Genomic DNA, 21,573 nt, shown 5'->3' on the forward strand with positions numbered 1-21,573 from the left:
GAAAGGAGAATGTTGACAGCAGGAGGAGAGTTAATAGTGAGGAGACTGGAAAGGAGAATGTTGACAGCAGGAGGAGAGTTAATAGTGAGGAGACTGGAAAGGAGAATGTTGACAGCAGGAGGAAAGTTAATAGTGAGGAGACTGGAGAGGAGAATATTGATAGCAGGACGAGTTAATAGTGAGGAGACTGGAGAGGAGAATGTTGATAGCAGGAGGAGAGTTAATAGTGAGGAGAATGTTGACAGCAGGACGAGAGTTAATAGTGAGGAGACTGGAAAGGAGAATGTTGACAGCAGGAGGAGAGTTAATAGTGAGGAGACTGGAAAGGAGAATATTGACAGCAGGAGGAGAGTTAATAGTGAGGAGACTGGAGAGGAGAATATTGACAGCAGGACGAGTTAATAGTGAGGAGACTGGAAAGGAGAATGTTGACAGCAGGAGGAGAGTTAATAGTGAGGAGACTGGAAAGGAGAATATTGACAGCAGGAGGAGAGTTAATAGTGAGGAGACTGGAAAGGAGAATATTGACAGCAGGAGGAGAGTTAATAGTGAGAAGACTGGAAAGGAGAATATTGACAGCAGGAGGAGAGTTAATAGTGAGGAGACTGGAGAGGAGAATATTGACAGCAGGACGAGAGTTAATAGTGAGGAGACTGGAGAGGAGAATATTGACAGCAGGACGAGTTAATAGTGAGGAGACTGGAAAGGAGAATGTTGACAGCAGGAGGAGAGTTAATAGTGAGGAGACTGGAAAGGAGAATGTTGACAGCAGGAGGAGAGTTAATAGTGAGGAGACTGGAGAGGAGAATGTTGACAGCAGGAGGAAAGTTAATAGTGAGGAGACTGGAGAGGAGAATATTGACAGCAGGAGGAGTTAATAGTGAGGAGACTGGAAAGGAGAATATTGACAGCAGGAGGAAAGTTAATAGTGAGGAGACTGGAGAGGAGAATATTGACAGCAGGACGAGTTAATAGTGAGGAGACTGGAAAGGAGAATATTGACAGCAGGAGGAGCGTTAATAGTGAGGAGACTGGAAAGGAGAATGTTGACAGCAGGAGGAGAGTTAATAGTGAGGAGACTGGAAAGGAGAATGTTGACAGCAGGAGGAGAGTTAATAGTGAGGAGACTGGAAAGGAGAATGTTGACAGCAGGAGGAAAGTTAATAGTGAGGAGACTGGAGAGGAGAATGTTGACAGCAGGAGGAAAGTTAATAGTGAGGAGACTGGAGAGGAGAATATTGACAGCAGGACGAGTTAATAGTGAGGAGACTGGAAAGGAGAATGTTGACAGCAGGAGGAGCGTTAATAGTGAGGAGACTGGAAAGGAGAATGTTGACAGCAGGAGGAGAGTTAATAGTGAGGAGACTGGAAAGGAGAATGTTGACAGCAGGAGGAGAGTTAATAGTGAGGAGACTGGAGAGGAGAATATTGACAGCAGGACGAGTTAATAGTGAGGAGACTGGAAAGGAGAATGTTGACAGCAGGAGGAAAGTTAATAGTGAGGAGACTGGAGAGGAGAATATTGACAGCAGGACGAGTTAATAGTGAGGAGACTGGAAAGGAGAATGTTGACAGCAGGAGGAGAGTTAACAGTGAGGAGACTGGAGAGGAGAATATTGACAGCAGGAGGAGAGTTAATAGTGAGGAGACTGGAGAGGAGAATGTTGACAGCAGCAGGATAGTTAATAGTGAGGAGACTGGAGAGGAGAATATTGACAGCAGGAGGAGAGTTAATAGTGAGGAGACTGGAGAGGAGAATATTGATAGCAGGAGAGTTAATAGTGAGGACTGCTGGTCTCAGTGAAGAACACAGGACAGCCAATGAGGACTTCTCTGATGGTACAAAACATGGGTCTGAGGTTGTGCACAGGTAAACACTCCCCTTGTCTTTTTGTTGTATTGAAAATCACATTGTGGGTGTGTATATGTGTGTATAAGAGAGAGAAACGGAGAGACAGAGTATGTCCCCCTGGCATTATGCCATAACTGTTTAATATGCCAGGTGTTAAAACTGGCCAAGTCTCCATCGATCTGTGACGACTCTGCAGTCAGACAGCATCAGGTCCTGGTCCCTCAAGGCTGAGGTAATAAAGACGGCCTTTTTAACCACTCAACGCCCTGTCCGCACTGTGCTCAACCTGTGACGACAGAAAGGTTATTGTTTATAGCGCGTCCTTCACGTCCAAGACTAACTACTCACCCAGAGCCATACAGAAGCCGTTTTCTCATGGACAAAGAGGCTGACCTAGGTCAGATTAAAGTCACAAGTGTGTGTGTTAAAATATCACATTTATCAAAAAAGGCTAGCACACAAAAAAGAGATTCAGTTCTGTAAATTCATCTCATTATTTACAGATTTCGATCCGCCTTCCAAGTCAGCTTTTGTGTATCTCCTCCAGAAACAGGTGCTCACTCACCGTGTGTTTGTGTGATAATACGAGTGAGTGTCTCTCATCACAAATGCTAATGTCTGTTCTCTTCAACATTTTCCAGACTCTCTCGTGTGCATGACAGTGCACGGCAGGCTGAGAGGCACATGGCTCTGATCTCTGTATAATGACTCTCCTTTAAGTGCCAATCAAGGTGTGTGTGTGTGTGTCTTCTGTGTGGAGTGTGTCCTGGCGTGTTACAGCCAGGGCAGTGGGGCCTAATTGAGCAGGGTTAACATGAATAAAGCAACAGTGTGTGTCTGTGTGTGTGTGTGATGGAAGGTGTACTCCTCTCCTGTGATAGGCCACTCCAGACACCTGGTGAGTTAATTAGCTTTCTAGTGAAAACCTTCTGCATATTCATGTCATGTCTCATTAGGAATGAGCAGTCATGTCTCAGGCTGCATTCCAAACATCACTCTATTCTCTACGTAGTGCACACTACCTTTGACCAGGGCCCATTGATGCAGTCAAGAGTGGAACAATCTACCTTATAAAACACTGTTTTTCTGTGTTTTTTTGCGAGAAATCTATATCAAATGTTTCAATATTTGTAAAGTCTGTTTTTGTGAAAAAAATATCCAAGGACATAAAAATATACACCAAAACAGAAAGGAATAGGAGAAAACACAAAACTACCAGGTTTCTTTTCGATGAAAATATCACAATTAACTTGTAATGGAATTAAACACATTTTATTAATTCAATTTGAGTGACAACAGTGAGCAGCGAGAAAATATTTACGTGACAACACAGGATGTTTTCCTGGGTGTGTTTATAGCTCATTGGTCGATGCTTTCGTAGACTTCAAATCTGTACTGTAGCCCAGCCTCCTCCTGTAAGTCTTGTGGGACTCCTGGGAACCTGAGGAGAGACCGAGAGAGACACAACCGCTCAAATCTATCCTCCAGCACCACCCAACCACACAACAACAAGGACCATGAATTCGGCTCTTCACTGAAACCAGGCTGGCCGTTTTCAATTCTTTAGGGCCATCGTAAACTTGGTCAATATGGTACTTTACACCATAACAACACCATCTTGTGGGTTTGTCTCCGTTACATTTGTTATAACATTCATGAGAAGAGAGTTGACCCCACGAAGACAAAAACATTTATCATTGAGATGTGGTTTAATCTGACCCCCATGGTTTAATCTGACCCCCATGGTTTAATCTGACCCCCATGATTTAATCTGACCCCCATGGTTTAATCTGACCCCCATGGTTTAATCTGACCCCCATGATTTAATCTGACCCCCATGGTTTAATCTGACCCCCATGGTTTAATCTGACCCCCATGGTTTAATCTGACCCCCATGGTTTAATCTGATCTCCATGATTTAATCTGACCCCCATAGTTTAATCTGACCCCCATGGTTTAATCTGATCTCCATGGTTTAATCTGACCCCCATGGTTTAATCTGATCTCCATGGTTTAATCTGACCCCCATGGTTTAATCTGATCTCCATGATTTAATCTGACCCCCATAGTTTAATCTGACCCCCATGGTTTAATCTGACCCCCATGGTTTAATCTGATCCTAAATCGCCATGATGACAGACAGACATCAACAAACAGAGGATAAACACAGAGGCACCAGTCTGGTAGAAAACATGTCTCATTCCCACGTGTTGTTGTGTGCAATCTGACACACGGACACACACACACACACACACACACACACACACACACACACACACACACACACACACACACACACACACACACACACACACACACACACACACGTGTGACCACTAACATGACAGCGATGTCAGAGAAATGTATTGTTAGGAGGATACAGACAGGTAGAACACAAGGAACGTCTCAGTAAAAGGAGACGGGTGGAACCCAAAGAACGTCTCAGTAAAAGGAGACGGGTGGAACACAAGGAACGTCTCAGTAAAAGGAGACGGGTGGAACACAAGGAACGTCTCAGTAAAAGGAGACGGGTGGAACCCAAAGAACGTCTCAGTAAAAGGAGACGGGTAGAACACAAGGAACGTCACACACGCACGCACGCACGCACACACACACTTTGGTTCTGTTCTGCTCAGGGACTAGCTAGTTAATAACCAAAACAAATGATTCTAATCATAAGGGATGTGTTTGATGTTTTACCTTTGAAAAGCAGCCTGGATGTCTGTTGTTGTGGCAACACATTTTGTTTCGTCTGTTATAAAAACCTCAGAACCTGGTTTGAAATGGGCCTATTCACTGCAAATGTACATTAGCATACCCTCCTTTTAAGAAAGATCTTACATTTCTTAAGATCTTAAAACACATTTTTAACTGTGTTTTTACTTAGACTCGACCCTAATTGATGTGCTCTCTGACACCTGCAGCTGCATGGTAAATGGTCCGGGAACAAAGAACCAAAGTACCCCTCTGAATGGCCACCATGTACTGTCCCTCTCTGTTACAGTAAATCAAATGTTATTGGTCACATACACATGGTTAGCAGATGTTAATGCGAGTGTAGCGAAATGCTTGTGCTTCTAGTTCCGACCATGCAGTAATATCTAACAAGTAATCTAACAATTCCACAACAACTACCTTATACACACAAGTGTAAAGGGATGAAAAATAATATCTACATTTAAATATATGGATGAGCGATGGCCGTGCGGCATAGGCAAGATGCAGTAGATGGTGTAGAATACAGTATATACATGAGATGAGTAATGTAGGGTATGTAAACATGATTAAAGTGGCGTTATTTAAAGTGACTAGTGATACCTTTAAGTCAGTTTATTAAAGTGGCCAGAGATTTGAGTCTGTATGTTGACAACAGCCACTCAATGTTAGTGATGGCTGTTTAGCAGTCTGATAGCCTTGAGATTGAAAAACAGCTTCTGTCTTGGTCCCAGCTTTGATGCACCTGTACTGACCTCGCCTTCTGGATGATAGCGGGGTGAACAGGCAGTGGCTCGGGTGGTTGTTGTCCTTGATGATCTTTTTGACCAGAGAATCTTGTTTCTCATGGTCTGAGAGTCCTTCAGATGCCTTTTGGTAAATTCCAAGTGGGCTGTTATGTGCTTTTTACTGAAGAGTGGCTTCCGTCTACCATAAAGGCCTGATTGGTGGAGTGGTGCAGAGATGGTTGTCTTTCTGGAAGGTTCTCTTATCTCCACAGAGGACTCTGGAGCTCTGTCAGAGTGACCATTGGGTTCTTGGTCACCTCCCTGACCAAGGCCCTTCTCCTCCGATTGCTCAGTTTGGCTGGGCGGCCAGCTCTAGGAAGAGTATTTGTGGTTCCAAACTTCTTCAAATGAACAACGATGGAGGCTAATGTGTTCTTGGGGACCTTCAATGCTGCAGAAATGTTTTGGTACCCTTCCCCAGATCTGTGCCTCGACACAATCCTGTCTCGGAGATCTACGGACAATTCCTTCTAATTCATGGCTTGGTTTTTTCTCTGACATGCACTGTCCACTGAGGGACCTTATATAGACAGGTGTGTGCCTTTCCAAATCATGTCCAATCAATTGAATATACCACAGATGGACTCTAATCAAGTTGTAGAAACATCTCAAAGATTGATCAATGGAAACAGGATGCCCAATTTCGAGTCTCATAGCAAAGGGTCTGAATATTTATGTAAATTAGGTATCTTTTTTTAAATTTATGTTGTATTAATTTGCAAACATGTCTAAAAACCTGTTTTTGCTTTGTCATTATGAGGAATTGTGTGTAGATTGATGAAGATTTTTTAATTTAATCTATTTTAGAATAATACTGTAACGTAACAAAATGTGGAAAAAGGGAAGGGGTCTGAATACTTTCTGAACGCCCTGTATGTCTGTGTACATGAACGCCCTGTATGTCTGTGTACATGAACGCCCTGTATGTCTGTGTACATGAACGCCCTGTATGTCTGTGTACATGAACGCCCTGTATGTCTGTGTACATGAACGCCCTGTATGTCTGTGTACATGAACGCCCTGTATGTCTGTGTACATGAACGCCCTGTATGTCTGTGTACATGAACGCCCTGTATGTCTGTGTACATGAACGCCCTGTATGTCTGTGTACATGAACGCCCTGTATGTCTGTGTACATGAACGCCCTGTATGTCTGTGTACATGAACGCCCTGTATGTCTGTGTACATGAACGCCCTGTATGTCTGTGTACATGAACGCCCTGTATGTCTGTGTACATGAACGCCCTGTATGTCTGTGTACATGAACGCCCTGTATGTCTGTGTACATGAACGCCCTGTATGTCTGTGTACATGAACGCCCTGTATGTCTGTGTACATGAACGCCCTGTATGTCTGTGTACATGAACGCCCTGTATGTCTGTGTACATGAACGCCCTGTATGTCTGTGTACATGAACGCCCTGTATGTCTGTGTACATGAACGCCCTGTATGTCTGTGTACATGAACGCCCTGTATGTCTGTGTACATGAACGCCCTGTATGTCTGTGTACATGAACGCCCTGTATGTCTGTGTACATGAACGCCCTGTATGTCTGTGTACATGAACGCCCTGTATGTCTGTGTACATGAACGCCCTGTATGTCTGTGTACATGAACGCCCTGTATGTCTGTGTACATGAACGCCCTGTATGTCTGTGTACATGAACGCCCTGTATGTCTGTGTACATGAACGCCCTGTATGTCTGTGTACATGAACGCCCTGTATGTCTGTGTACATGAACGCCCTGTATGTCTGTGTACATGAACGCCCTGTATGTCTGTGTACATGAACGCCCTGTATGTCTGTGTACATGAACGCCCTGTATGTCTGTGTACATGAACGCCCTGTATGTCTGTGTACATGAACGCCCTGTATGTCTGTGTACATGAACGCCCTGTATGTCTGTGTACATGCACGCCCTGTATGTCTGTGTACATGAACGCCCTGTATGTCTGTGTACATGCATGAATGCGCGATACTCACTCTGATAGTAGGCGGTATTTGTCTCGGTTGATTTCAGGCAGGAAGGTGTCACTCTTAAACTGCTCCAGGATCCGTGTCACAAACAACCTCCGGGTCCCCTGACTCTCCATCATCTCCTGGGGAACCAGGAATAAACAACAACAAATAAATACACTGAATGTATACGTTTGGGATTTTAAGACCGAGAACCACATTTGTCAATCATTTCAGAGTAGGAGTACTGATCTTAGATCAGTTTGCCATTTAGAACATAATGAATCAGATTATTAAGGGGGGGAGACCTGATCTAAGATCAGCTTGCCCTTTAGAACATAATGAATCAGATTATTAAGGGGGGAGGAGACCTGATCTAAGATCAGTTTGGCCTTTAGAACATAATGAATCAGATTATTAAGGAGGGGGGGGACCTGATCTAAGATCAGCTTGCCCTTTAGAACATAATGAATCAGATTATTAAGGAGGGGGGGGACCTGATCTAAGATCAGCTTGCCCTTTAGAACATAATGAATCAGATTATTAAGGGGGGGGAGACCTGATCTAAGATCAGTTTGCCCTTTAGAACATAATGAATCAGATTATTAAGGAAGGGGAGAACTGATCTAAGATCAGTTTGCCCTTTAGAACATAATGAATCAGATTATTAAGGAGGGGGAGACCTGATCTAAGATCAGTTTGCCCTTTAGAACATAATGAATCAGATTATTAAGGGGGGGGGGGGGAGAACTGATCTAAGATCAGTTTGCCCTTTAGAACATAATGAATCAGATTATTAAGGGGGGGAGACCTGATCTAAGATCCGTTTGCCCTTTAGAACATAATGAATCAGATTATTAAGGAGTGGGAGACCTGATCTAAGATCAGTTTGCCCTTTAGAACATAATGAATCAGAATATTAAGGGGGGGGGAGACCTGATCTAAGATCAGTTTGCCCTTTAGAACATAATGAATCAGATTATTAAGGGGGGGAGACCTGATCTAAGATCAGTTTGCCCTTTAGAACATAATGAATCAGATTATTAAGGGGGGGAGACCTGATCTAAGATCAGTTTGCCCTTTAGAACATAATGAATCAGATTATTAAAGGGGGGGGGGGCCTGATCTAAGATCAGCACTCCAACTCTGAAACTCTTGACAAATAGACCCAAGACGTTATTTTCTACTAAAATGCCCCATTGTAGATCGACCCGGACAGCTTGTGTGTGTTTATAACAAGGCTGTGGTTAAATGGAAAATAGTCAAGGTCTTAAAGTCCCACAGTTAACCTTTAAAGAGTTTAGATCGAGATATGAGGTGGAGAGTGTGTTTGTGTGTGTGGAGAATAGTTTGAGAGCGTGTGCTGTATTGTCAAAAGCATCCTTGAGCGATGAGGTCTCCATGACAACCTACCGACTGCCGAGGGAAAGAAAGGAACGAGGGACACTCTGTGTGTGTGTATGGAGATTGAAACTTTTCTACTTTCAATTTCTTTCTGATTAGCGGACAAATAGCATCATTGAAAAGTGTCTCAGTGTTTTTGACGGCGGAGAATGCACCAAGGTCGTCAAATGATGTCTTGCGTCACAAGTTTCTGAGATAAAATACGTTTAGAACAGTAATGAAGTTCCCACTCTAGTAAACAGTTTCAAAAAACGCCCAATCAAAAGGCATTTCTCTACAAGTCTGTCTTTAGGACCGCATCCCTCTACACAAGTTCCCATCTGGTGCAAGGCCATGTCTCAGAGACTGTTGACCCACTCCAAATGGACCCAATCCTCCACATGAAGGACCAATGGCTAAGGCCTGTGTATTTCTTACCTCGTACAGAGAGCTGCCCCCGATCACCCAGACCTGGTCGACCCGTTCTGCCATCTCAGCCGTGTCCAGCAGGCGGAGTGCTGAGCAGAAGTCTGACGCCAGGTGGTGAGCCCCGGCTGGAGGCTCTCTGACATTCACACAACACAGGAATAATGTTAGGACAACACGGTAGTAATGTCAGGACAACACGGTAGTAACACGGTAGTAATGTCAGGACAACACGGTAGTAATGTTAGGACAACACGGTAGTAATGTTAGGGCAACACGGTAGTAATGTCAGGACAACACGGTAGTAATGTCAGGACAACACGGTAGTAATGTCAGGACAACACGGTAGTAATGTCAGGGCAACACGGTAGTAATGTCAGGGCAACACGGTAGTAATGTCAGGACAACACGGTAGTAATGTTAGGACAACACGGTAGTAATGTCAGGACAACACGGTAGTAATGTTAGGACAACACGGTAGTAATGTTAGGACAACACGGTAGTAATGTCAGGACAACACGGTAGTAATGTTAGGGCAACACGGTAGTAATGTCAGGACAACACGGTAGTAATGTTAGGACAACACGGTAGTAATGTCAGGACAACACGGTAGTAATGTCAGGACAACACGGTAGTAATGTTAGACAACACAGGAATAATGTTAGGACAACACGGTAGTGATGTTAGGACAACACGGTAGTGATGTCAGGACAACGCGGTAATAATGTCAGGGCAACGCGGTAGTAATGTCAGGGCAACACGGTAGTAATGTTAGGACAACACGGTAGTAATGTCAGGACAACACGGTAGTAATGTCAGGGCAACACGGTAGTAATGTTAGGACAACACGGTAGTAATGTTAGGACAACACGGTAGTAATGTTAGGGCAACACGGTAGTAATGTCAGGACAACACGGTAGTAATGTCAGGACAACACGGTAGTAATGTCAGGACAACACGGTAGTAATGTCAGGACAACACGGTAGTAATGTCAGGACAACACGGTAGTAATGTCAGGACAACACGGTAGTAATGTTAGGACAACACGGTAGTAATGTCAGGACAACACGGTAGTAATGTCAGGACAACACGGTAGTAATGTCAGGACAACGCGGTAGTAATGTCAGGACAACGCGGTAGTAATGTCAGGACAACACGGTAGTAATGTCAGGACAACACGGTAGTAATGTCAGGGCAACACAGTAGTAATGTTAGGACAACACGGTAGTAATGTCAGGGCAACACGGTAGTAATGTTAGACAACACGGTAGTAATGTTAGGACAACACGGTAGTAATGTCAGGACAACACGGTAGTAATGTCAGGGCAACACAGTAGTAATGTTAGGACAACACGGTAGTAATGTTAGACAACACGGTAGTAATGTTAGACAACACGGTAGTAATGTTAGACAACACGGTAGTAATGTTAGGACAACACGGTAATAATGTCAGGGCAACACGGTAATAATGTCAGGACAACACGGTAGTAATGTTAGGACAACACGGTAGTAATGTTAGGACAACACGGCAGTAATGTCAGGACAACACGGTAGTAATGTCAGGACAACACGGTAGTAATGTCAGGACAACACGGTAGTAATGTTAGGGCAACACGGTAGTAATGTTAGACAACACGGTAGTAATGTTAGACAACACGGTAGTAATGTCAGGGCAACACAGTAGTAATGTTAGGGCAACACGGTAGTAATGTTAGGACAACACGGTAGTAATGTCAGGACAACACGGTAGTAATGTCAGGACAACACGGTAGTAATGTTAGGGCAACACGGTAGTAATGTCAGGACAACACGGTAGTAATGTCAGGGCAACACGGTAGTAATGTCAGGGCAACACAGTAGTAATGTCAGGAGAACACAGTAGTAATGTCAGGACAACACGGAAGTAATGTCAGGACAACACAGTAGTAATGTCAGGACAACACAGTAGTAATGTCAGGACAACACGGTAGTAACAATGCGTTTTGGTTCATAGTATTTAATGGCTTCAGTATTACATTGTCCCTTATGCCACTACTAGACACACAGAGGAAGACAACCTTCCCTATATTATCCTCATTTCTCTTGCAGGTACAGATAATACAGGATGGTGAACAACATTGTATAGAAATCAGTAGCTGTTTATTTAACCAATCCCATAGTGCCTGTCATTACAAATGTCCTCCATGCCTCTTACTTAAGTTCTCTGCTGAGAACGATGTTGATCCGGTTCTTGAGTGGCCGGTTCCGCTCTGGAATGGAGAACCATGTCTTCCGCCCCATGATGACAACATTCTGTTTACCTAACCAATCACAGACAGAGACAATGACAACATTCTGTTTACCTAACCAATCCCAGACAGAGATGATGACAACATTCTGTTAATTTAACCAATCCCAGACAGAGACGATGACAACATTCTGTTAATTTAACCAATCCCAGACAGAAATGACAACATTCTGTTAATTTAACCAATCCCAGACAGAGACAATGACAACATTCTGTTAATTTAACCAATCCCAGACAGAAATGACAACATTCTGTTTATTTAACCAATCCCAGACAGAGATGATGACAACATTCTGTTTATTTAACCAATCCCAGACAGAGATGATGACAACATTCTGTTTATTTAACCAATCCCAGACAGAGATGATGACAACATTCTGTTTACCTAACCAATCCCAGACAGAGATGATGACAACATTCTGTTTATTTAACCAATCCCAGACAGAGATGATGACAACATTCTGTTAATTTAACCAATCCCAGACAGAGACAATGACAACATTCTGTTAATTTAACCAATCCCAGACAGAGACAATGACAACATTCTGTTAATTTAACCAATCCCAGACAGAAATGACAACATTCTGTTAATTTAACCAATCCCAGACAGAGATGATGACAACATTCTGTTTATTTAACCAATCCCAGACAGAGATGATGACAACATTCTGTTTACCTAACCAATCCCAGACAGAGATGATGACAACATTCTGTTTATTTAACCAATCCCAGACAGAGATGATGACAACATTCTGTTTACCTAACCAATCCCAGACAGAGACGATGACAACATTCTGTTTACCTAACCAATCCCAGACAGAGATGATGACAACATTCTGTTTATTTAACCAATCCCAGACAGAGACAACATTCTGTTTATTTAACCAATCCCAGACAGAGATGATGACAACATTCTGTTTATTTAACCAATCCCAGACAGAGACAACATTCTGTTTATTTAACCAATCCCAGACAGAGATGATGACAACATTCTGTTTATTTAACCAATCCCAGACAGAGATGATGACAACATTCTGTTTATTTAACCAATCCCAGACAGAGATGATGACAACATTCTGTTTATTTAACCAATCCCAGACAGAGATGATGACAACATTCTGTTTATTTAACCAATCCCAGACAGAGATGATGACAACATTCTGTTTATTTAACCAATCCCAGACAGAGATGACGACAACATTCTGTTTACCTAACCAATCCCAGACAGAGATGATGACAACATTCTGTTTACCTAACCAATCCCAGACAGAGATGATGACAACATTCTGTTTATTTAACCAATCCCAGACAGAGATGATGACAACATTCTGTTTATTTAACCAATCCCAGACAGAGACAACATTCTGTTTACCTAACCAATCCCAGACAGAGATGATGACAACATTCTGTTTATTTAACCAATCCCAGACAGAGACAACATTCTGTTTACCTAACCAATCCCAGACAGAGATGATGACAACATTCTGTTTATTTAACCAATCCCAGACAGAGATGACGACAACATTCTGTTTATTTAACCAATCCCAGACAGAGATGATGACAACATTCTGTTTATTTAACCAATCCCAGACAGAGACAACATTCTGTTTACCTAACCAATCCCAGACAGAGATGATGACAACATTCTGTTTATTTAACCAATCCCAGACAGAGATGACGACAACATTCTGTTTATTTAACCAATCCCAGACAGAGATGATGACAACATTCTGTTTATTTAACCAATCCCAGACAGAGATGACGACAACATTCTGTTTATTTAACCAATCCCAGACAGAGATGATGACAACATTCTGTTTATTTAACCAATCCCAGACAGAGACAACATTCTGTTTACCTAACCAATCCCAGACAGAGATGATGACAACATTCTGTTTATTTAACCAATCCCAGACAGAGACAACATTCTGTTTATTTAACCAATCGCAGACAGAGACGATGACAACATTCTGTTTACCTAACCAATCCCAGACAGAGATGATGACAACATTCTGTTTACCTAACCAATCCCAGACAGAGACGATGACAACATTCTGTTTATTTAACCAATCGCAGACAGACATGAGTTTCCCCTGGTCAAGAATAGCTCAGGGTCCTACACAGCACTGAGACATGGCTGAGGCCTGGTGTCTATGGAGGCCATGTCTCAGGGCTAGGCCAGGCCTACAGTCTAGCACAGGACTGTTTGATTCCAGAACTGAAGGGCCAAAACACTTCTGGTTTTCATCCTGTCACTCTAATCTATGACTGTTTCAGACCTGGGGAACCAGATGGGTGAAATTAACTACCAGGTAGAAAGAAAAAACACAAGTGTTTTGGCACCTCCAGGACTGGAATATAGTGAGGAAAGTCATCCAGAAAAGGACAGGGGAATGACATTTGATGATGACAGGACATGTGATATAGTTGCTCAGCTCATGTGATGAGGGAGGAGTGAGATGTTCTATCAAGTTTGCAGACGACACTACAGTGGTAGACTTGATTACCAACAACGACGAGACGGCCTACAGGGAGGGGGTGAGGGCCCTCGGAGTGTGGTGTCAGGAAAATAACCTCTCACTCAATGTCAACAAAACAAAGGAGATAATCGTGGACTTCAGGAAACAGCAGAGGGAGCACCCCCCTATCCACATCGACGGGACAGTAGTGGAGAAGGTGAAAAGTTTTAAGTTCCTCGGCGTACACATCACGGACAAACTGAAATGGTCCACCCACACAGACAGCGTGGTAAAGAAGGCTGAAGAAATTTAGCTTGTCACCAAAAGCACTCACAAACTTTTACAGATGCACAATCGAGAGCATCCTGTCGAGCTGTATAACCGCCTGGTACGGCAACTGCTCCGCCCACAACCGTAAGGCTCTCCAGAGGGTAGTGAGGTCTGCACAACACATCACCGGGGGCAAACTACCTGCCCTCCATGACACCTACACCACCCGATGTCACAGGAAGGCCAAAAAGATCATCAAGGACAACAACCACCCGAGCCACTGCCTGTTCACCCTGCTATCATCCAGAAGGCGAGGTCAGTACAGGTGCATCAAAGCTGGGACCAAGACTGAAAAACAGCTTCTATCTCAAGGTTATCAGACTGTTAAACAGCCATCACTAACATTGAGTGGCTGCTGCCAACATACTGACTCAAATTCTAGCCACTTTAATAATTAAAAATTGAATGTAATAAATGTATCACTAGTCGCTTTAAACAAAGTCACTTTATATAATGTTTACATACCCTACATTACTCATCTCATATGTATATACTGTATTCTATACCATCTACTGCACCTTGCCTATGCCGTTCAGCCATCGCTCATCCATATATTTATATGTACATATTCATTCCTTTACACTTGTGTGTGTATAAGGTAGTTGGTAGCTTCGCGTTCCTAGATATTACTGCACGGTCGGAACTAGAAGCACAAGCATTTCGCTACACTCGCATTAACATCTGCTAACCACGTGTATATGACAAATAAAATTAGATTTGGTTTATATACTGTAAAAAACGTTTAATCCTACCCTGTGATGTCAGAGAGGTATTTTTTTTAGGACCTTTCTTCTTATGTTTTTAACCACCGATCATGGAAACGGTCCTGTGTGGCTCAGTTGGTAGAGCATGGCGCTTGCAACGCCAGGGTTGTGGGTTCGATTCCCACGGGGGACCAGTACAAAAAAAAGTATGAATGTATGTACTTGTAAGTCGCTCTGGATAAGAGCGTCTGCTAAATGACTTAAATGTAAATGTGAAACGGTTTGGTGCTGGAGATGATGAATACGAGGTTAAAAAGTGGCGGAATTGCCCTTTAAAATAATATCTGCGAGATGATATTTCGTCTCATGATACTGTGCACATGGTGCTACACTGCCACCTAGTGGTCATTAATAATACCGTTTAATGTTTACAACTGAACCAGCCAATGACTGTATCCGTGTTTGGAGTAAGCTCATGTGATTTACACCGCATTGGTAAAAAATACAAATAATAACCTGAACCAGCACTTTACCCCCACCGCACACCCAGCTCTACTGATAAAGCTACTTTATTGAGGAAAAAGTAACTTGTTATACCTTTGATATGTGGTAGTCCCACATAGCTACGGTATCTTAAGATGAATGCACTAACCCTAAGTCACTCTAGATAAGACCATCTGATAAAAATAAATAACATGTGAAATGTTTGGAAACTGACTGTACCTTCCACTGAAGACGTCATTGTCATCTTCTGGAAATACTTAAATTCATTACTGTAAAAGAAGTCAACGTCATTATTGTTTGTGAGACAAGAGGAAAAACAACAGTCCAGCAAGAATGTAGAAAAACTGCGAAGCCAATTTTATGGGTTAACTACAGAAATTATGACTTCAAGTTATATGCCATGATGTTGTTAACTTGAGCCTTGTGCAAAACCCTGGACTTTGGATCCCAACGTTGCCATTCATTGCATCATCAGCAGCTGACTGTTCTGATTTCCTGCTAGATTTCTGTACCACACATCAATAGACCAATATTTGCCATTTCAACACTGTTGTTAGCTTTCCATTTGTTGCCAGCTAGTTGAAACAGATATGATGTGTATATAGGCTATTGTTGTAGATGGCTTAGCTAGCTGTTGAAACTAAATGAATGAGGCTAACGACGTTAGCTAGCTAGGCTAATGTTACTTACTTGAGTCTCTTCGGGTGCCAAGGTAGATTCCCGTTATTTCCAATCCCCATATCAGGACAAACAGCCACAATGCAGTTCAGCACACGAGACATTTTCACTTGACGAAAAAGTGCAATGATGAAAAATGATTTTAGCTCAACCAAAATGAAGACATTCAGTACCTACTAGGCAGCCAACTGTGGACTACTGTACAGTTCCCGCCAACAGAGATATATATTTAACCGGATATGATAACGTATGGTGTGGCCAAAGATTGTGTATAACTAAACCCAGATAGACCACAGCCTGTCGTTTCAAATGGAAACAAATGAGCCATAGTGGGCAGAACAAAGCACGGGGTAGCAAGATCCTATTGGCCTGTTCTAGCATATATCTGCATATTTCCGTTAGAGAACGCCTACTCCGTGAAGTGCGCGTGTGCAATAACTAAATTCTTCGTTGCTCTCCTTCTAAACAACGCAATATTTTTACCTTTTTGGTAAAGGGTAAAGTCTACAAAACTTACAACACTCTGTTCATAGCAGATTTTAGTTTTGGGAACAAAAAACTGTATTGAGATCAAATGTTTAATCGATGAGAAAACTTACAGAATGCTGGTCAAAAACCATCTCCTTCAATCTTCTCCCATTGCCGACCAGTGGACTTCCTCTCACTACCATTTTTGGTATTGGGTGGAAACGCCAAGCAGATGCGTCACAAATGTTACATCCAGTGAAATATCGGTTTCGTTGTTCTATCTGTGGTGTGGCCCAACTCTTCTTCGAGGCAGTCCTTTGGAGTACATTTCTCAAATATTAGCCACTGCCCTCTATAGGTAATTTTTGGAACATACTATACTGTATATGTCGATGTAGATAACAGGGGAAAATCTAAATAGAGAAGAAATGTTGGGCCTAGAAATGCTGGGCCTAGCAAGACTACTTTTGTAAGGTAGTTTACTCTCTCTCTCTTTCTCTCTCTCTCTCTCTCTCATTCAATTCAATTCAATTTCAATGTAAGGGCTTTATTGGCATGCGAAACATATGTTTACAATTCCAAAGCAAGTGAAGTAGATAATAGACATAAGTGAAATAAACCATAGAAATTGTACCATAACACTGAAAGATAAGATGGGTATGATGGGGTGGGTAGGTTAGGGGGAGGTGAGAGGTGAGGAGAGGGTGAGGGGTGGGGGTGTGTGATGGGAAGTGTGGTGACATTGGCATGGGGGGGTCTGTGTAGTCTTTTAAAAGAGTGGGCAGTTTGAGACTGTGACGGGAGACTGCGGTCTGTCTTCAGAGAAGAGGTATCACATGATGATGATTATTATTATTGACATTATCATCATTATTATCATTAGTATCAGTATCCACTCCTCCTCCTCTTCCTCTTCCTTCACTTCCTTAGAATGTGTCCTCTGATCACACATCTGCTTCCCTTCGTTTTTCTCTCTGTTTCTCTGTCTGTTTTTTTCTTTACTTAATTTTTTTAGTATTTACAGTATTAACAAAATACTGTTCAGTAGCCCCCATGGTCACAGTCAGGTTGCAGGTATTGCACATCAGGCCTACTGTAGCCTATAGTTTAAATATGGGGGTTTTATGGATGTCGATGTTGGGGTTTGTTGATGTTATTCATCTGCTCTGAATGATGGATATGAAGGGTGGCAGTAGCCTATAGGCTAGAGAGTTGGCCAGTAACTGCTGGATTTTTGGTTTGCTGTAATCCCAGGACTGACCTGGGTACATCTGGCGGGATTGAGCTGGGACCAGAGGAGGAACACCACTGCTGATAGTGACTTTGGGGGAAAGGACACCTGTTGTTGCTGACCTGCTTCTGCTGTTTTCTAGCTTGTATCATAAGATGTGTACTTGTAGGCTACTGGCGTCCTGTTCAGGGGGTGTACTTGTAGGCTACTGGCGTCCTGTCCAGGGGGTGTACTTGTAGGCTGCTGGCGTCCTGTTCAGGGGGTGTACTTGTAGGCTACTGGCGTCCTGTCCAGGGGGTTTACTTGTAGGCTACTGGCGTCCTGTCCAGGGGGTTTACTTGTAGGTTACTGGCGTCCTGTTCAGGGGGTGTACTTGTAGGCTACTGGCGTCCTGTTCAGGAGGTGTACTTGTAGGCTACTGGCGTCCTGTTCAGGGGGTTTACTTGTAGGCTACTGGCGTCCTGTTCAGGGGGTGTACTTGAACATCAAGCTGCCTCAGTCACATTACAGAGACAGGAGATGGGCTCCTGCCTCTATGGGCTGGTCTGGCTCAGACAAGACTTACTTTTCCAAGGCTTGATTTACTTACCATGAGAGGATATGTGCTTTGGCCTGTGATAACCCCGTAATCACCCTCAATATAGTATCGTTGCTTGGCCCCTGTTGTCACCCAGCTGTTGGAGGAAAGCCTTTTCTCACAGGAATACCCTAACCTACCTTTCATTATGTAATGAGACCATCTCTGAGACCAACCCGGGCTTCATCCCAAATTCCATTTGGGGCACAACAAAGATTTCAGTTCAAATCCCTGTTTGCCACGTAGTATAGGGCGTTGCCGTCTCAGAGCCAGCATCGTGGACACTCATTGGCTGAGACGATGCTTGAGAACTGACCATATGTATGTTGCTATCACCTTTAGAGTGGAGGGGGCTGAGGGGAGTGTACAGTATGTTATGTTTACAGGAGTAGAATGTACAACATTCAGACGCTACAAGGATGAGGTAAAGGACAGCTAATCCATCTTTCTATCTCTTAGGATCCTTGCCTTGCGCCTTGTATACTCAGACCAGGTGGGGTTTGTACCAGGTGGCCTATCCTCCAACAACACGAGGAGACTTTTTCCATGTTAAGTCAAGGGGCTAGCTCTCTCCAGTATCCAGAAGTAGCAGTATTGCTGGATGCAGAGAAAGCTTTTGATAGAATGGAATGGCCTTATGTGTTTTATACTCTCTCTAAACTGGGCCTGTTATTCTATCATGAACCTATTGCTTCCCTTAAAACGAATGGCAGACTGTAATATCTGACACTTTCAGCTTTTCCGTTCTACTAGGCAGGGTTAGGGTTAGGGTTTCCGTTCTACTAGGCAGGGTTAGGGTTAGGGTTTCCGTTCTACTAGGCAGGGTTAGGGTTAGGGTTTCCGTTCTACTAGGCAGGGTTAGGGTTAGGGTTTCCGTTCTACTAGGCAGGGTTAGGGTTAGGGTTTCCGTTCTACTAGGCAGGGTTAGGGTTAGGGTTTCCGTTCTACTAGGCAGGGTTAGGGTTTCCGTTCTACTAGGCAGGGTTAGGGTTAGGGTTTCCGTTCTACTAGGCAGGGTTAGGGTTAGGGTTTCCGTTCTACTAGGCAGGGTTAGGGTTAGGGTTTCCGTTCTACTAGGCAGGGTTAGGGTTAGGGTTTCCGTTCTACTAGGCAGGGTTAGGGTTAGGGTTTCCGTTCTACTAGGCAGGGTTAGGGTTAGGGTTTCCGTTCTACTAGGCAGGGTTAGGGTTAGGGTTTCCGTTCTACTAGGCAGGGTTAGGGTTAGGGTTTCCGTTCTACTAGGCAGGGTTAGGGTTAGGGTTTCCGTTCTACTAGGCAGGGTTAGGGTTAGGGTTTCCGTTCTACTAGGCATGGCTGCCCGGCCTCACCAAGTATGTTAATTTTGCCACAAGATCCCCTTAACTGTGCTATTAGAGCTAAGGAAGTGGTATCACTTGGAGTGGTCATGACTTCTCAACCAACCTATATAAGGTGATGATATTCTTAGTAACACCTTCAAATCCCAGCTGTTCGATACCAAAGGGTGGACAATTTTCTGGATATAAAATTAATTGGACTAAGAGGGAGGCTATTTCTCTGAACCACCACAGGTTTCAATCCCACCTTGGTACTGCTCCCTTCGTATGGAAACCACAAGCTATGAAATACCCAGGGAGAAATATCAGGTCACCGATCAATAAGATATTTCATGTAAATGGACCAGGGCTCCTAAAAACCATCATGGCTGACATTAAGAGATGGACAGTTCTACCTGTATCACTATAAGGACAAGCAGAGGTAATAGAGATGAACATAAACCATAGACTATCGTTTCTTATGTCCTCTATATCACCTCAGTTCCCTCTGGTTTAAAGATACTGTATACCTAGTTTATTTTCTTGTCTTCCTGTGGAAACATACGAAACCAATATTTAACCATAAACACTGGCCATGTCAAGAAGCATGTGTGGATTAGGTGTTCCTGATGTTGACTTTTATTAATGGTCTTATGATGCCAGATACTCAATGTCATAGGGCTATACAAAAAGGGGGGGATAGTATGAAGCTGGAGTAGATAGAAGAAAGAGCATTGTAACAGAACATACACATGTGATCTCTATATCATCATTATGGTTCCACTGTAAGACTGATCTTCAAGAAAACTGCAGAAAAAAAGATCCGGTAAAGCCTCGAAGCTCACGGAAATCTCTACCTCTACCTTTCCTACTCGCGCAGCTGCCAAACTGAGCAGAGACCGCTGCTAAGCAGAGAGAGCACTGAACTGAGATCGCAGTTGCACTTGGCCAAATCAATTCCAGTAATTAATGAAAGAATTAAACATTTACGTCGCCACCCACCGTTAACAGGTCCACAACCCATATTTTAAGAAACGCTGCCCTAGAGCCTCTACTGTAGACCCTGTATTACTCCTACACCCTAGAGCCCCTACAGTAGACCCTGTACTACTCCTACACTCTAGAGCCTCTACAGTATACCCTGTATTACTCCTACACCCTAGAGCCTCTATAGTAAACCCTGTACTACTCCTACACCCTAGAGCCCCTACAATAGACCCTGTACTACTCCTACACCATAGAGCCTCAACAGTAGACCCAGTACTACTCCTACACCCTAGAGCCTCTACAGTACACCCTGGAGTCCATTAAACCCCTTCCTCTTATCTAAAACAGCATTTATTACTGATAGTTCTATATCCAGCTAGAGTAGAGGCCTCTTGTTATCTACAACAACGTCTGGTTCCATATCTCCGTCCTCTTATCTACAAAAACATCTGGTCTCATATATCTGTCCTCTTATCTACATAAACGTCTGGTTCCATATCTCTGTCCTCTTATCTACAACAACGTCTGGTTCCATATCTCTGTCCTCTTATCTACAACAACATCTGGTCCCATATCTCTGTCCTCTTATCTACAAAAACATCTGGTTCCATATCTCTGTCCTCTTATCTACATAAACGTCTGGTTCCATATCTCTGTCCTCTTATCTACAACAACGTCTGGTTCCATATCTCTGTCCTCTTATCTACAACAACGTCTGGTTCCATATCTCTGTCCTCTTATCTACAACAACATCTGGTCCCATATCTCTGTCCTCTTATCTACAAAAACATCTGGTTCCATATCTCTGTCCTCTTATCTACATAAACGTCTGGTTCCATATCTCTGTCCTCTTATCTACAACAACGTCTGGTTCCATATCTCTGTCCTCTTATCTACAACAACATCTGGTTCCATATCTCTGTCCTCTTATC

At 43.2% G+C, this 21,573-nt stretch overlaps 2 protein-coding genes across 3 annotated transcripts in view; one reads left to right on the plus strand and one right to left on the minus strand.

Moving 5' to 3' along the window:
- Positions 1-3,108: 3,108 nt before the first annotated feature.
- On the minus strand, positions 3,109-16,672 carry dhfr (dihydrofolate reductase). 2 transcript variants are annotated; one of them, XM_055887536.1, is made up of 6 exons: positions 16,096-16,379; positions 15,625-15,674; positions 11,316-11,421; positions 9,134-9,260; positions 7,340-7,455; positions 3,109-3,293 (listed from the first exon to the last, which is right to left on the minus strand). In XM_055887536.1, exons 1-6 carry the CDS (start codon positions 16,185-16,187, stop codon positions 3,212-3,214), a joined length of 573 nt encoding a protein of 190 aa, XP_055743511.1. In that variant the 5' UTR covers positions 16,188-16,379; the 3' UTR covers positions 3,109-3,211. The 2 variants fall into 2 exon arrangements, with proteins under 2 accessions (XP_055743511.1, XP_055743510.1); XM_055887535.1 differs by lacking the exons at positions 3,109-3,293; positions 7,340-7,455; positions 9,134-9,260; positions 11,316-11,421 and adding an exon at positions 11,733-13,428 and having other exon boundaries at positions 16,096-16,672.
- Positions 14,231-21,573, plus strand: part of LOC129826619 (perforin-1-like) — a 32,783-nt gene continuing 25,440 nt past the window's right edge. Inside the window, exon 1 of the mRNA XM_055887537.1 lies at positions 14,231-14,452. The gene's annotated coding sequence lies outside the window, so the exon portion shown is untranslated. The remainder of the gene's footprint in view (positions 14,453-21,573) is intronic.

Source organism: Salvelinus fontinalis, chromosome 28 (genome assembly GCF_029448725.1).
Source record: "Salvelinus fontinalis isolate EN_2023a chromosome 28, ASM2944872v1, whole genome shotgun sequence".
Taxonomy (NCBI): domain Eukaryota; kingdom Metazoa; phylum Chordata; class Actinopteri; order Salmoniformes; family Salmonidae; genus Salvelinus; species Salvelinus fontinalis.

Coding starts and splice junctions, on each gene's coding strand:
- dhfr (XM_055887535.1), bottom strand. CDS start 16,187: ATGTCTCGTGTGCTGAACTGCATTGTGGCTGTTTGTCCTGATATGGGG. Junction 15,675..16,095: donor TGGCACCCGAAGAGACTCAA/GTAAGTAACATT, acceptor CTTCTTTTACAG/TAATGAATTTAAGTATTTCC. Junction 13,429..15,624: donor AATGACGTCTTCAGTGGAAG/GTACAGTCAGTT, acceptor GGGATTGGTTAG/GTAAACAGAATGTTGTCATC.